The sequence below is a fragment of the Medicago truncatula genome, chromosome 8 (genome assembly GCF_003473485.1).
Source record: "Medicago truncatula cultivar Jemalong A17 chromosome 8, MtrunA17r5.0-ANR, whole genome shotgun sequence".
Lineage (NCBI taxonomy): Eukaryota > Viridiplantae > Streptophyta > Magnoliopsida > Fabales > Fabaceae > Medicago > Medicago truncatula.
In genome coordinates, this window is record NC_053049.1 from 3614511 (window position 1) to 3632122 (window position 17612).

Below are 17612 nucleotides of genomic sequence, written 5' to 3' on the forward strand. Positions count from 1 at the left end.
TTTATTATTAATATAAAACTCAAAGAATTATGCTAGCAACAAACCTTGTAACACACTCTTTCTAACACATTTTTCCTAATTGATTGAATTTAAAATGGATCTCAATAAATTTATGTGTAGCCTACATGATTTGGTGGGATCCAACTGAATTTCTCGCAATTAAAGAGTGTGTTTGAAAAGAGTGTTTTATCAGCACTCCTCCAACTCAAAATCTCAAACTTGATTTTAAAAGTAAATATTTCTTTATATAAATAGCCATAACTGATCAATTACTATTCAATGGCTAAAACAACTCATATAGCAGTAATTTCAGTCCCTCTATTCAGCCACCAATCCTCCATAATTGAGTTATGCAAGAGACTCATTCATCTCCATAAATACATTCATATCACTTGCATCTTCCCCACTATTGATGCACCTATCCCTGCCACCCTCAAATTACTTGAATCTCTTCCTTCATCAATAAACTGCACTTTCCTCCCTCCAGTTAACATACAAGACCTACCACATGAAGATCCTTCTTTGTTATTGCTACTTGCAGTTTCTCAATCATTGCCATCCATCCACAACTCGTTGGGGAGTTTACTATGTTCAACTTCAACCACGCCGCCGGTAGCATTGATTGTTGATTTAATGGCAACCCAAGCATTAGAAATAGCAAAAGAGTTCAACCTCTTATCTTTCATATACTTTCCACTTTCTGCCATGGCAATGTCTTTGTTGTCACATTTGCCAACACTGCACGAAAAATTTTCGTGTGAATACAAAGATCACATTGAGCCTATTCAGTTCCCCGGCTGCAACGTACCTATTCATGGCCAAGATCTCATTCCTAATTTTCTTCACGATCGGTCTAGTGATGTTTATGAGATAACTCTTCAACATTGCAAGAGGTACTCTCTTGCTCATGGTTGGGCCAATCATACAAACTGGTTCAGATAGTAGTGATGAGTCAAATGAGTCCATCTGTTTGAAGTGGTTGGAGAATCAAACACCAAACTCAGTTTTGTATGTCTGCTTTGGAAGTGGAGGAACTTTATCTCAACAACAAATCAATGAACTAGCTTTGGGGTTGGAGTTGAGTAATCAGAAATTCTTGTGGGTTTTGAGAGAACCTAGTAATTCTAAAGATGTAAATTACCAAAGTGCTACAATTGGAAATGATAATAATGACCTATTAAAGTACTTACCACATGGGTTCTTAGAGAGAACCAAAGAACAAGGGTTAGTTGTTCCTCTTTGGGCACCACAAACCAAAATCCTTAGTCACACTTCAACCGGTGGATTTTTAACACATTGTGGTTGGAATTCGACACTTGAGAGTATCGTGTTAGGAGTGCCAATGATAACATGGCCATTATTTGGCGAGCAAAGAATGAATGCTGTTTTGTTGACAGAGGGACTCAAAGTGGGTTTGAAGATCAAATTTAATGAGAATGGCATTGCAGAAAGAGTGGAAATTGCTAAGGTGGTTAAAGATCTAATGCTCGGAGAAGAACGAAGTGAGATTCGACAAAGAATTGAAGAGCTTAAAGATGATGCAGCTTGTGCATTAGCAGAAGATGGGTCCTCTACAAGAGCTCTTTTTGAATTCGGTACTCGAGTGGAAAACTTTTCGTTGTAAATGGAAATTTCAATTATCGTCGTTTTATTGGGTAAGCTATGCAAAGAAGAAAAGAATAGAGGGAATATGTATTTGTCAAATAGAAATCTGTGAAAGTTTTGGTGTCTATAATGTTTGCATAATTGCATTGAATGATTTAATACTTGATCGATTAAACTCGAGTTAGTTGGTCACGCAACTGCTACTTGCTATATCTATTTTCTTATGTGGAAAGCTAAACTAACTCCATTGGGACCCAAATTAGGTCCGTTTAATGTTTTATTACATGCTGGGAATGTTAGTGTCACGTTTGTACTATACTCCCAATAGGTGTTTCTAGGAAATAAGTTTTGTTATATGTTTGAAGAGAATTAATTAGTAACCATGTCAAAATTGGTGAATCACAAAAGATGTTCAACACTCTGTAAATTTTCATGGTAACAATTTGTTTGTCCCTTGGAAGACTATTGTCCCTCAAAGGACCAAGCGCTATAACTTTTAATGGTATCAAGTTTTAACTATTTATTTATTTCATGATTTAAGTGTGGTATTAACACTTCATATTATTTTAAGGCATATCATAAATTGAAAGACATGAAGTACAACCAATCCAAAAAACATGGAAGCTTCTCAAGAAGAAGAGAAGTATTCTATTTTTATACATAGTTTCCCTACCCAAGAAGTAGATCAAAGTTATTCGTTTCAAACCCTGGATTAGTTGCTGGCACCTTGTCTGATATGCATTATGTCATATGTACCGTGTTTAATCAAAGATTTGCAGAGAAAGGGGCTAAAAATAGGCTTAGTAATAGCAGAGTCAGTTTCCTCGAGTAACTCTTACGTTGAGACGAAGAGGTGTGACTAGACAAAAGAACTAAGGTCACTCCCACCTAACTTCTTATTTCGGACGAGGAAGTCCTAACATATATCTTCATAGCAACACTACTCAATTTGAGTTTATGATACAACCCATAAAAATCGAAGAAGCTGACTACATTTCTATTTATAGAGTTTATGCAAGTGTAAGTTTGCTAAGCGCAATGATCCTCTCCTAGCGAATCAAGCTTTCTTTACTGGAAGAAAAAATTCAGCTGTCTTATGATATTTCTTGAAACCGTCTTAGCTTATCTAGCGGACCAAATCTTGCCTAGCAAACCGCCTTTGGCAAATCTCCCTATAACTCTCTATTTTGCTCGCTTGCACGTTGCTATAACTCGTCTAGCAAATTGGGTTTATTCCAAATGTCTTTGTGATGCTCTGGCTTGGCTTCTAGCGTGTGTGCTTGCATCGCTCTATTTTGCATTGATGTAATCGTGTCCAAAACTTATAAAAGATGTGAGAAACAAAAGGAATAGCTTCATGACATAGTTGTAAGACATGGTTGTGAAGCGTACATATAAATTTTCATGAAAGAGATCGTTATAATATATTAAACATCATTATAAAATTCCATTAAGAGAATGTGAAGGGTACATATAATTTGATTCAAAATCAGAGACCAAAAATCTTAACGAAAACCATTTGAAGAATAAAAAACACAATTCATATAATTTCAACTATCCTATTAATGAATTATGACTTTATTAATGCCAACATATTAAATTATATTCCATAGAAATTGAAAATAGAAATTACTCCATATGTATTTTATTAGGTTTTTTCTAGATTACCCTCTCTTATTTAGAGGGTATTTTACCCTCTCATGATATCAATCAATCAAAATGTAATATACATTGGCAACATTAAATGTCATAAATGAGTCAATTTTTTCTAAAAAAATAATCAATTATAATCATAAGGTAACTTTTAATACTTTTAATTTTTATTTAATTATAGATATGATTATATTAGAGATCTTTTATCTTATTTATTTTTTACACTTGGGTCCTTTATCTTTATTTTTTTCCGCTTAGGTCTTTTATCTCTTATAAAAACATGTATACATCATTTTTCTCATTTTTTTTTATTAAAAAAATACATAATTTTATTTTTTAAAAATTTTTTTTTATCAAAAATGAAACAAACCCAGAATTATGATGAAGATGTTCATCTTCTTCCTTTGAATCTTCATCATCTTCATTGAATCAAAAAAATTTCTATACAAATATATCTCCAAATATCATGAATTAATGTTATATTCACCTCAAATCTTCTTTTAAACACAAAAATCAAACCCCTATTGAGAAAGAGATTTAGTTTCATCACAAAAAAAAAAAAAAAAATTAGTTATATAAATTGTCACAATGTATATTATTATTATTATTTTCTAACTCAATATTCAAGACCGACATAAATGTAACCCAAAAATTGATAGCAGCTTTGCACATCAATTTTGTTGTTTCCAGAACAATCTTAACTTTCGTAAAGTCTAACCCTTCCGCCAGTGACTAAGCCTCCACCATCCGCCTTGCAACATTTGTGAAATTAAGGGTTCGATTTTTGTGTTTAAAATAAGATTTGAGGTGGATATAACATTAATTCACGATATTTGGAGATATATTTTAGTAGATTTTTTTATTTATTTAAAGAAGATGATGAAGATTCAAAGGAAGAAGATGAAGATGATGAACATCTTCATCATATTTTTGGATTTTTTTTCAGTTTTAATAAAAATATACTTTTAAAAATAAAATTATGTATTTTTTAATAAAAAAAAGTTCGAAAAAAGATGTATATGTGCTTTTAAGAGAGATAAAGGACCTAAACGGGAAAAAATAAAGACAAAGGACCAAAGTGTTACAAATAAATAAGATAAAGGACCCATAATGTAATATTGCCTTAATTATATTTAGGTGTTCAATCTTATTTAATTTACACTACAGGACTGACTTAGAACAATTAAAATTTCACATCAAATTTCTTTCATCTGAATGTCCTTAAATTTATCAGTTATATTCATTAAATTTATTCTTCCCATTTTGATTGTTCAATTTTGTCGTTCCCAACTGCCGCATTTTTCAATTTTCGTGAGAATCGTCATGATTTCAAATATCGTGAGAATTGCCGTTATTTCCATTACAACGTCAGGTATGATGACTTGATTTTTCTTTTTGATTTGATTTTTCTTGATTGTGAGGTAGTTAATTATAACAATTGAGTAAATCATCCGTTGTACTTTGAGGGCTGCTAGCAGGTGTTGCCGCTGTGATGTTGTGGGAGTTTGCTAGCATTTTTTTGGTTGCTGCTGAAATGGTTATGTGATGAGGCTTTTGTTCTTTTATTTGAACTTAAAGGCTTTTGCTGATAGTGAGACAGGTCTATGCGTGTTAACATATTTTATTAGGTTGGATGTTTAAATAAAAAAAAATAAGTCACGATATCTGACGCGGTTCTAGAAACAACGACAATTCTCACGATAATTGGAAATTGCGGCAATTTGGAACGACAAAATTGAACAATCAAAATGGGAAGAAGAATGAAAAAGAAACAAAAATTGATCAATATGGAAGAGTAAAGAAGAAGAAATTTGAAAGAATGAGATGTTTTTGTTCTCACGTTCGGGGTTCTGGAATGAAAGAAATTTTATGAATGTAAATGATGAATTTAAGGACATCCAGATGAAAGAAATTTGATGTAAAATTTTATTTGTTATAAGTCTTGTAGTGTAAATTAATTAAGATTGAACACCTTAATATAAAAATAAAAAAATTAAATCATTTGTTGTTTCAAAAAAAAAAATTAAAAGTATTAAAAGTTACCTTATGATTAAGATTAACTCTCCTTCAAAAAAAAAAATTAAGATTAACTCTTTTATTTTTAGAAAAAATATACTCATTTATTTAACATTTAATGTTACCTATGTATATTACATTTTAATTGGTTGATATCATGAGAGGGTAACGTAGGCCTCACCATTTTATTATGAGTCACTTTTGAAAGAATGTTTTGATTTTATTACAAGTCGTTTTACGATATCAATAGATCATTAATAACTTTTTTTCCTATCACATCCTTTACCATTTCTTACTCTCTCATCTTTCCACTCTTTTAAGTTTTAATCTCTTATTCTCATGTCATTAATTAATAAGGAATAATTTTGTAAAATCATTTATGATTTTTCTTTCTAATACAAAATTAACAATATTTTTTAATATATGTAAAAATGTTAAATCGATTTATTATAAAATACGGAGGAGTAATAATCAATTGACTTCATGAAGAAATTCATTTTTACTCAACATTTAAATTATAGTCATGTTAAAAAAGCGTAATTGGAACTCTCAACAAATTCTATTCTTTGTGTCAGAAATAAAAAGTATATTACAACAGTACAATTTCTTTTTAATGCCAACATACTAAATAATGTCTTGCTGTAAAAAAAAAAAAAATTAAATCATGTCTTTTTCAATCAATGGCTTTATCTTTTCTATTTTCATATTCAATCGTACACTTTATGTCTATAATATTGAATCCCTTTTTTTTTTTTTTTTTCTTCCTTTGTTGAAAATTTCCAATAAAAACAACATCACAAGAAATCAACCCCAAGATTGCATCATCTAAACAAGGTAACAGTGTACAAGAAATCAAATCCAATGAACGGAAAATTCCATTTTCTAATATATGATTGCCTCTTGTGGTCTCCAGTTTAAAAAAAAATTAGTAATGACATGGTTAATGGTTGGAAATTCTGCCTTTATTGTAATCTCTCCCTAATCGTATAATTGCAACATTTAATTAGTCTCATGTTGGCTTGTCTTGTATTCGTATTGAGGGATGAATTTTGTCCCACATTAGTTAAATATGACTCTTAATAAGAGTTTATAAAGATTAGGTACTCTTCCACTTACAATTTGACCTTAAATTTCAACATGGTATATTCCACATTGTCATGCTTCATGCCCATTGAGTTCGAGCTTGAGGGTTCAACATGATATGATATCAGAGTCTATCCAAAATTTACCATTGGGATTCTCCGGTTTTATAAAGACCCCAAATTTCAATATTAATAACGATTCTTATAGTAAATTTTTAAACTTTGTGGCTCTTACACCTTTGACAAGTCAAATAAAATTATCTCAAACATGCCAAAATGTGTACCATATAAAATGTACTAATGTCAACCTATATTAAAATCTATGGATGGGATGGGGACTAGTATTCAATTCTAACAACTAATTTTCATGTGAAAATTCAATAAAACCTATGCTCAAAACTAATTTAGTGTCAATAAAATATCCCAGAGCATAGCATGTGTTATCGAAGTACTAATGTCAACCTATATTAAAATCTATGGATGGGATATTGGGGCCCTAGTATTAAATTCTAATAACTAATTTTCATGTGGAAATTCGGTAAACTCAAATATCAAAAATGGTTTCAAAAGTAAGATATGTAAATAACCAAAATTGATGCCAGAACTATAGGGAAAAGAAAATAGATAGAAGGCAGAACTGATATTGAAATTCCATGGCTAAAACAACTCATATAGCAGTAGTTTCAATCCCTCTATTTAGCCATCAAAGTTCTATTATTGAGTTTTGCAAGAGACTAATTCATCTCCATCACCACATTCATGTCACTTGCATCTTCCCCACCATTGATGCACCTATCCCTGCCACCCTCAAATTACTTGAGTCTCTTCCTTCATCCATAAGCTGCAGTTTCCTCCCTCCAATAAACAAACTAGACTTCCCACACGATGTTGGCATGGAAATTGAACTCGCGGTGGTTCAATCCATGCCATCTCTTCGCAACTCGTTGAGGTTACTGTGTTCAACTTCAACATGCACACCAGTGTCAGCATTGGTTGTTGATCCTTTTGCAAGTCAAGCATTAGAAATAGCTAAAGACTTGAACCTCTTATCTTTTGTATATTTCCCACTTTCTGCCATGATAACTTCATTACACTTCTATTGTCCGACACTGCATAAACAAGTTTCATGTGAATACAAAGATCACACTGACCTTATTCAGATTCCGGGATGTCTACCTATTCTCGGCAAAGATCTTCCTCCCGAATTTTTTCATGATCGATCTAGTGTTGCTTACAGTATTTTTCTTCTACATTCCAAGAACTTGTCTCTTGCTCATGGTTTCTTGGCGAATAGTTTCTCAAAAATGGAGGCAAGTACAGGGAGAGCCTTGCAGGAGGAGCACAACAAAACCACCAAATTAGTTTATATGGTTGGACCAATCATACAAAGTGGTTCAAATTGTAGTGAAGAGTCAAATGGGTCAATCTGTTTGAAGTGGTTGGAGAATCAAACACCAAACTCAGTTTTGTATGTGTGCTTTGGAAGTGGAGGAACTTTATCTCAACAACAAACCAATGAACTAGCTTTGGGGCTGGAATTGAGTGGTCAGAAATTCTTGTGGGTTTTGAGAGAACCTAGTAAATCTAAAGATGTAGATTACAAAATTGCTTCAATAGGAAATGATGATAATGACCTATTAAAGTACTTACCACATGGGTTCTTAGAAAGAACCAAAGAACAAGGGTTAGTTGTTCCTCTTTGGGCACCACAAACCAAAATCCTAAGTCACAATTCAACAGGTGGATTTTTAACACATTGTGGTTGGAATTCGACGCTTGAGAGTATTGTGTCCGGAGTGCCAATGATAACTTGGCCATTGTTTGGTGATCAAATAATGAATGCTATTTTAATAGTAGAGGGACTTAAAGTGGGTTTGAAGATAAAATTTAATGAGAATGGCATTGCAGAAAGAGAGGAAATTGCTAAGGTGGTTAGACATCTAATGCTCGGAGAAGAACGGAGTGAGATTCGACAAAGAATTGAAGAGCTTAAAGATGATGCAGCTTGTGCATTAGCAGAAGATGGGTCCTCTACAAGAGCACTTTGTGAATTCGGTACTCGAGTAGCAAACTTTTCGTTATAAATGGAAATTTCAATTATCAACGTTTTATAGGGAAAGCTGTGCAAAGAAGAAAAGAATCGAGGGAATATGTATTTGTCGAATAGAAATCATGTGAGAGTTTTGGTGTCTATAATGTTTGCATAATTGCATTGAATAATTTAATACTTGATCTATTAAACTCGAGTTTGTTCGCCACACAACTGCTACTTGCTATATCTATTTTATTTTCTTACATTGAATAATTTTATTTTCTTGCATGAAAAGCTAAATTAACTCTATTGGAACCAAATTAGGTCTGTTTAATGTTTCATTTCAATCTTGTTATATGTTTGTAGCGAGTTAGTAACCATGTCAAAAGATGTTCAACACTCTGTAACATTTCTTGGTAACAATTTGTTGTCCCTTGGAGGACTCAATCCCAATGAAACGAAAAGTGTGGTAATTCTTATACACCACTTTTATTTCTTAACACTTACTGCTATTTTAAGGCATATGATAAATTTAACATTGGTTTGGTTAAATTCAAAGCACATACAATTTGCTAACAAGTACGTTCTCACACAAAGAAAATAGAATTTGTTGAGATGTACATTGTAGACAGGGTCGGACCTGAGCAGGGTAGGGTGTGGCAATAGCCACACCAGCTCAGGCCCAAGTTTTTTTTTAACAAGTGTTCTCAAACTCTAGTGTTAACCCGTAAACTAGCTCAAGTTTAAGTTTTTAAATGTGAATTTAGTATTAACTCGGCGTTAAACTAGCTCAAGTTTAAGTTTTTAAATGTGAATTTAGTATTAACTCGGCGTTAAACTCGTCCATTAAGAGTTATAGGGCTTGGTCCTTGTAGAGGATAAGGTGAACAAGTAATTGAAATATCCCTTTTTATTCATGGATATCCATTAATTTATTTGTTTTGTGTCTGTGGTGGATTTTATTTGCAAATATTCGCAGATGCGGATTTTTTGCCATCCCTACACCCAATTAAGCTAACAAATTGAAATACTTTAGACAACTCAATTTCTTGTCTGCCAGCAAATTTATACATACATTTTTCTATTGATTTTGAACCTAGAATTGGTACATGTGAGCTATTTACTAAACAGGTTTGGTCCTCTGCCTAGTTCTTGAGCTCGGATAAGTGTTATTCGACCATCATCTTCTTCATCCAAAAGTCTTGATGATATTTTCTAGGCAACTTCTTGTTCCATAGTTCGGATGGTATTTCCCCAACATCTTATTCTTATGTCTGGATGATATATTTTCTTCCCTCAGCTTCAGTAAGCCAAACCTCCCCTCTAAGTTCTCATACATGGCTGAGTAAGAGAACTCCCACCCTTAGCAAAAAGCAAGAGAAAAAAAGAAAACCGTCCTTAAAGCTCTCATGTTTGGTTCAAAGAGGATCAAGGTCTTCACCTTCATCAGGCACGCTCCACTTCTAGGCTAGTCGCTGATGGGAAGTTGCACTACATTCACCTTCATCCTAGGGTTCCCTTTGAGGGAAGACATGAAAATATACATCTTGGTCGATGCCTTGTTCTTATAGAATACAGTGTCAACAACACTAGAGGAGTAAAACAGATATCAAGTCACATATCCCCTGAGATGTTGACACATATTTTAAAACGAATTAAGGAGCTCATTGCTTTCCTATTTACACAACAATACTACTAGTCCTAACTAAACTTGCAGGTCAATGTGCAAATCAACTGTGTCTATAAGTTAACTCCTTCATCAAAATAACTTTTGGACAAGCTAAAAAAGTGTGCAGTCAACTTAAAGCCTTAAAAAGGACAATCTACGATAATTTCATTTAACAAAAGCCTACAAATCATTCTTCCATAGCACCAAACTCAAAGACTTCTAAATCATTCTTCAACGACTCCAAACTCAAAAGGCCTCCAAATTATTCTTCCACAACCCCAAGCGCAAAGGCCTCGAAACCGTTATTCCACCACCACAAGCTCAAAGCCCTCAAAATTAATTTTCCTCGACCCCAAGATGAAAGGCCTATAAGCTATTCTTCTTAAACCCCAAGATGAAAGGACTCTAAATCATTCATCCACGGCCCTGACAAAGGTACACCAATACATTCATCGACATCCTAACAAAGGGAATCATATGCATTCGAGCGTGTTCCCAAGAATAAACTCTATCAACGACCCACAAAAATGGTATTCGGACCATCCGACCCCTACAAGTCGACCTAGAAGGCATTTCAGACAATTTTATCAAGAAGATGTGTAGTACCCGTTTTTTGGAATCATTGACACGCAACAATAAGGTTAGATCTACATAAATTAACAATCTACCTCTCTTCTTAGTCAACGTTTGACCCCCTAAGGCCTCCAAGAACGAATTTTTTCATTATCAAGGATACTGGACCCAAAGGGCACATATACAACATGCTTTTATTTCAAAGACTTGGTCCTGCTATGAGCCATCATTTGACTCCCTCAACTACACTAATACATTGAAGAGGGACCCCAAAGGTCGTAGAGATACAACACACTTTCGGTCCAACGTTTGACGAAAAAACAAGCCATCACCTTACATTGTCAACCAACGGCTTCATAGGAAATTGTTCCATACTAAATCAAGGCCCAATCGATAAACGGGTCGGGTCACCCTAAGTCATTAGCTTATAAAAGAATCAACATATAGACAATCCCTAGCAAGAGTCACATTAGAAGATGGAGTGGTCAGGACCATTGATGGAACAGGTATCGTCTGATTCATTCTAGAGCAATAATGGAACAATGACATTCTGTTTGAGTGAGAAACACTAATTGAATAAGGACAGTCTGATAAAAAAAAAGATCATGATCTATCTACAACTATCTGAAAAGACAATTGTTCAAGATTGGATTTTGGGGTCCATTAAACCATAATCCACCCACTCTAAAGACTAACTAGCAACATTTTCTAAGGTACACACTTTCTAACCTAAAAAAACCTCTCGCCTACACACTTACTGACTTGAATATATGAGTGTTTGTAGGTACACCCCCACCTCAAGGGCTGATGACGTGGGTATATCCAACCACTACCATATGATGGTCCAAATAGCCTTTTCCACCAAATTATCGTCATCGTTGGGAATCTTAGTTCCATAATAATTCCACATCCACCACTGATGTCTAAGACAAGGGTTTCAACCACGCTCAACCATTGAGGCTTAAGGCATGGGACCTTCCAAGCACTGTCATCGAAAGGTCCGATGGACAACCTTCCATCGTCGTCCAACATACAAAATCCGAACATTTGGTCTTATTAATTTTGCACACTTATATCAATATTAAAAAGTTTATGAAAATCTCTAATCTCAATTTCTTTTGATGAATTACAATATTTTTCTCATGTTGATGGAACCACTTTTAATCTTAAAATTATATATAAAAATGCGATGTTTTTGGTTTATTTATAGTGTATTTAATCTTTATTATAAGGTTAAATAAGTTCTTGATCCCTATAAATTTTTTAAAGTTTCTTTTAATCTTAAAATTTTCCATTAGGTTTTAGTCCCTCAAAGATTTTTCGTCACCAGTTTTGATCCGTACTTTTATGTAAAATCATGTGTATCTTTCAAAAAAATTATTCTTTTTTGCAATCATGTTTGGTACATTTTTCTTGTTCAAAAAAAAAATGTTTGGTACATTTTTGAAACCTCTTTTAAATTATATTTCTTTACAAAGGATTAATTTTTTCTGAATGCTTAAACATTCATATTTTTCTTAAAAAATTATAAATTTTTGTGCGAGAGATCGTTTTCATATTCTAATCATATCTAAAAAAGTTCACTCAAAGATTTGAAAGTAATACATGATTTGACTAAAAAAATAATAAAAAATCATGACGAAAAACATTTGCAGGACCAAAATTTATTGAAATCTTTTAAATATTTATGGAGACCGAAACTTATTTCACCCTTTACTATATAACATAGTTCTATTCACTTTCCACTATCAAGTTAATAAAGTTTAACTTTTTTGAGGGAAAATTTTGACTTTATTAATCTTGAATCTTGATTTTCAACATATATTTATCGACAGAAATTAGAAATTGAGTCCCATAACTACAGTTCAGTTGATAGTTGCAATGACAATATGCGAATGTCAGGGTTTGAATCCTGAACTCTTTACTTCTTTATATTTAAAATGTGTGACCTCGACACCAGGTTACTTGACAAACAAAAAATTGGAAATAGAAATTACAATTTTTTTAATACCAACATATTAAATCATGTATTTTTCAAACAATGCTTTATCTTTTTTATTTCAATTTTTTTAAAGATCTTTTCTATTTCAAATTCAATCGTACATTTTATATCTTTAATATTGATTCCCATTTTTTTCTCAGATGGAGGGGACACCGACACAGTTAATTCTTTTACAGAACAAACTCAGTTGAAAACTTCCAATAAATCAACATCCCAAGAAATCAACCCCAAAAAATTGTATCATCTAAACAATGCAACAATCTACAAGACAACAACAGAAAGAACAACATTGTTGTGAAGGAAACTCAAATACAACCAAATCCAATGAAATAAAAATTCCATTGTATATTATTTGATTGCCGCTTGTGGCCGGTCTCCATTAAAAAAAGAAAATATAATAATATTGTTAATTACTATGACAATTATTTGTAGGCACTTCACTACTATATGATTTTTATAGTAACTTTCTAAACTTTGTGGTTCTTTATGCTTTTGGCAAGTCAAATAAAAATATCACATACAACCCTATATTAAAATCTATGGATGGCATGGGGCCTAGTATTCAATTGGCTTAATTGATCTGTCGGTCTCTTAATTATTTCTTTTATTTAATTTGGTTCATAAGTTTTAACTTTCTCAAACACATCCCTTAACTCATATGTCGTTACTCAACGTGGTCCCCTCAAAATAGAGATCGTTGGATAAGGGAGATCTATTAGATCTTATAGTGTATCACAAACACTTGATTTATTTACTTTCTTCATGTTCTTCTCCATCTTCATCTTCTTCCTCATCTTCATCTTCATTCATCTTTCATCATCTTTATAAAATAAAATAAAAAACCCAACTTTTTTCTTAAAAATTTAATCTTAAATTCTTCTTCTCTCAAATTATTTAAATCCACATTTCAGCTTGATCAACAATAGAAAATCATCACAACCCTCTTCCCAACGCAAACACTTCAACTTATTTTATTAATTCAATCAATTCCTTAATCTAGAGAGAATTTCAAAGCAAAACAAAATGAAGAGAAAAAAATTAAAATAAGCAAAACGAATAACAGACGGAAGAAGAGTAAGAATTGCAGATCTGGTTTTTTTTTCCTTCTTCTTCCCATGTTACTTCTCTTTCTAAACACTTTCGATTACACACCCAGCTCTTCCAAGACTGTTCTTCTTAACAACGAATCACCTAACAACGGATCTAGATTTAAAGTTGATAGCTGAGAAGGAACACGATCAAAGCTAATCCTTTATGGAACAAAAATTCGATGAACAGTAACCTGGGTTTGGTGTTTTTTTGTTTTGTTTTAATTTTGAAACAGCTTATATTAATAGAAGACCTTGCACAAGAAGTGCAAAAGGCCACTGTTACTTACAGGAAGCCAAAACTGGCGCAAACAAAACACCTAAAGCACTGGAAACAACACACTGAAACCTGGCTAACCAACCAAAAATCTGCTGCTAAAATACAACTGATAATCAGCCGAAAACAACATATCAAAAACAGGAAAAAATCAATCCTACAGGCCTGGGAAAACCTGTCCATCAGCGCACTTCACAACAACAAACACCCAGTTTTGGTGTTCTTGTTGTGCGTCAATACCGACATTTCGATTTGATTTAGCGTTTGAATTTTGTTATTGATTTGGATTTAGTGTTTGATTTGGATTCCACAACTGGATTTTGTTATTGATTTGGATTTGGATTCTTCATCTTTGTTATTCATGATTCTTCTTTTTGTGAACAATAACCTTTTTGTTTCAAACCGTAAAAAAAAAAAAAAAAAAAACCTTTGTTTCATGATTCTTTATCTTTGATTTAGAGATTTTGGGTTTTTTTCGGATTTTTTTTATGGGCTTTTTAAAGTTGGGTAGTTTATTTTATAAAGATGATGAAGGATGAATGAAGATGAAGATGGGGAAGAAGATGAATATGGAGAAGAACATGAAGAAAGTAAATAAATCAAGTGTTGGTGATACACTATAAGATCTGATAGATCTCCCTTATCCAACGATCTCTATTTTGAGGGGACCATGTTGATTAACGGAAGATGAGTTAAGGGATGTGTTTGAGAAAGTTAAAACTTATGGGACCAAATTGAATAAAAGAAATAAGTTAAGGAACCGGCAGATCAATTAAGCCTATTCGATTCTAACAATTAATTTTCATGTGGAAATTAAAACAAACTTAAATATTATAGTTTGTCTCAAGAGTATAACATATAATTGCGTAATAGTCATTTTGATTCTTAAATGTGTAATAAATAGTTACAATAGTCCTTTAATATATTAAAATTTCAAAATAATCACTGATTTTGCATTTTGTTAGTCAAAATAGTCCTTGAAGCTAAAATAATATTTTAATACTCACAATAACTCTTTTCGTAAAGGATTAAAGTGACAATAAGTAAGTACTTATAAGGAGTGATATGACAATAAGTAAGTACATTAAAAGATAATATTACAATATTAACAAATTATTTTAATGTAAGGGTGTTATACCCTATTTTTGGACCTAAAAAATACGGGGCCCAATTACATTTCAAACTTTGTCAATTATCAAATTTCAACTGCACAGTTCAAATTGTCTCTGCCTCGCAGTATTTTCAATCACAATTTTACCTATGTTTTTCTTGCATAAAACCTTTCGAAATGTCTTTACTTGTCTTGTAAGTCATTCAAAAGTGTCTCTGAATCATTACATTGCTTTTTCTACAGTTTATTTCAAAATTTGCAAAAAGTCGTACAGAAGGGTATTTTGGTCATTTCCTGCAGTGGGACCCATTTTCATCCTTGTGACTATCTCTGAGTCTTTTCAGATTGATTTTTAACATTTCATCAGTAAACCTTGTTAAATTCATTTCAAACTTGCATCTGAGTCAGTGTCAAGTCAATTTGAATCTGTTTAGGTCATTTTTAGCCCTAGGGGCATTTTGGTCATTTCACACAAAATTTCGGCATAGAGAGGTTACTTTGAAGTACCTCATTTAAGCCATTGGTTCGTTTTAGTCCGTTTTGTCAATTTTATTTTTTGTTTCGCTTTACGTTTGGTCAAATTACGTTTTTTATTCAATTTTATTTTTAATTGCATTTTGGTCCTTCAATTGAGGTCCCAAAATTGCATTTTTTGTCCAAACAGTTTTTAATTTCATTTCAGTCCTTACTTTCATTTTTCAGTCCAGTCCATATATTTTTCAAATTTGCAAACAGGTCCTTCAAGTCAAATTACAGGGCAGCGCCCCTTTTTCAGTCCAATGCCACATGTCAGCTTTCTAATGGTCCAATCACTCACACATCAGCTATAAATACTGTTCACAGTGCCACATAATCCGGGGATTCAGTGCCAACTCACCAAAAACAGATAAATTATTTTCTCCCTCTTTTCTGTTAGATCAAAACAGAATCAACAGAAAAAGCTTCAAGCTCATCAATGGCAGAAGCAGTTACAACCACAATCCACCATTGAAACCGATCACAATCCACAAAATCCAGCAAAACTTGGCACTGAATTCAACAAGAACACAAAACCCTAACCGTTTCCAGAAACCCAAAAGTTCATCAGAATCAACAATTTTTGGATCAATTCTCGGAGATTCTGTGGAATCTTCATCACTGAATTGGTCGTTTCTCTGCAATTCCAAACGCGAGCTCGCATTGAAGCAAGCTCAAGCGTTGATCACAGAGAGAAGATCAGAAGAGGGAAAGCAAGTTCAAGCGTATAATCACAGAGAAAGAATCGGAGAAGATGAAGGGATTAAGCCAGTGAATCACCGATTTATTTTCGGTCCAAAGAACAAGCAGAAGAATCAAAACTCATCAAGAACAGAATCAAGATTTCCGAAGAATCTCATAAAACCTCCAATCAAAAACTTCAGGTAAAACTCAAAATTCCTTTTCAAAAGTGATATCATAGTTTAACCTGTAAAATCACGTGAAAACAGAATCCAAAAGTTTCCAGAATTAAAAACTAAAACCAAACTGTAAACACCAAAACCTAGATCCATAAGGATCCAAGTTTTGAAAGCAAGAACAAGCACCAGAGAAGTGATAAACGACGAAACGATGTAGATCCTTAAAGATATAAACATTTTCTTTCAAAAAAAGATCAAAAAATTAGTTTCAAAACCGTACGAAGATTTTCCGATCTACGTCGTTTCAAGCTGTGTTTGAGAAAATCTTTGCTGGATTCGTGTTTAGGGTTAAAGGACGAATCGAAAGATGTAAAAATCATAAGTTTCTGAAAAGTTTCATGGCGGAACCCTAGATCTTCACCGGAGAAGATGAAGTTTCCGGCGGACCTATGAAGGTTCCGGCCAGTTCTTCATCCTCTCCGGCGTGTCATGCCAGAATCCGGCGAGGTGAGAGAAGAGAGAAGAGAGAGAAGCTCTGAGTGTAGAGAGAGAAAGAGGAGTGAAAAATGAAATAAAACCGGCGCGCATGCTTTTATAAGCCAGCGAACCGGACCGGTCCAAGACCGGTCCAGTCCCCTTCGTTCCTGGCCGTTGGATCTAGGGTTTGATCTCCTGGATCAATCCTGTGGTTCCTGTGCGTCCGGATCTTTCTGGTTTTGGGCTTTTGGTTTGGGCTTTGCTTTTTTCTGTGTTTTTGCTTTTTCTTGCTATTAACACCATTCTTGCATACTGTCTGCACCTCTGTTTGCTCTGATTTTTTACCATAAATTCCAAAAAATTACTACATGTTTTTACCACTTTCTTGATGATTTTTAATGATATTTTGCTTGCAAATAACTGGTAAAAATATGTGCATAGGTCTCTTGTTCAATTTACTTCTCTAGTTAGCTTTTTCATGCTTTTTAGGTTGATTCTTGTCCTAAGAATTTTGGTGCATAGCATGGCTAATTAGAATGCATTTTCATGATAGATGTGATGATAACCCAATGATTGTGCCACTGTTTTCATTTGGTTTGTGCTTGTTCTTGCATTATAGGCCATTTGTTACACATTGTGCTTGATAAATTC

The 17612-nt window shown here is 33.3% G+C and overlaps 1 protein-coding gene and 1 pseudogene across 1 annotated transcript; both read left to right on the forward strand.

Moving 5' to 3' along the window:
• The first annotated feature begins 275 nt into the window (after nt 1-275).
• Nucleotides 276-1790, forward strand: LOC25500281 (hydroquinone glucosyltransferase-like; annotated as a pseudogene).
• Nucleotides 1791-6899: 5109 nt separating this feature from the next.
• Nucleotides 6900-8602, forward strand: LOC25500282 (hydroquinone glucosyltransferase). The gene has a single exon (XM_013588652.3). The coding sequence runs from the start codon at nt 7010-7012 to the stop codon at nt 8438-8440; it is 1431 nt and encodes a 476-aa protein (XP_013444106.2). The 5' UTR covers nt 6900-7009; the 3' UTR covers nt 8441-8602.
• The last annotated feature ends 9010 nt before the right edge of the window (nt 8603-17612 follow it).

Coding starts and splice junctions, on each gene's coding strand:
- LOC25500282 (XM_013588652.3), top strand. CDS start 7,010: ATGGCTAAAACAACTCATATAGCAGTAGTTTCAATCCCTCTATTTAGC.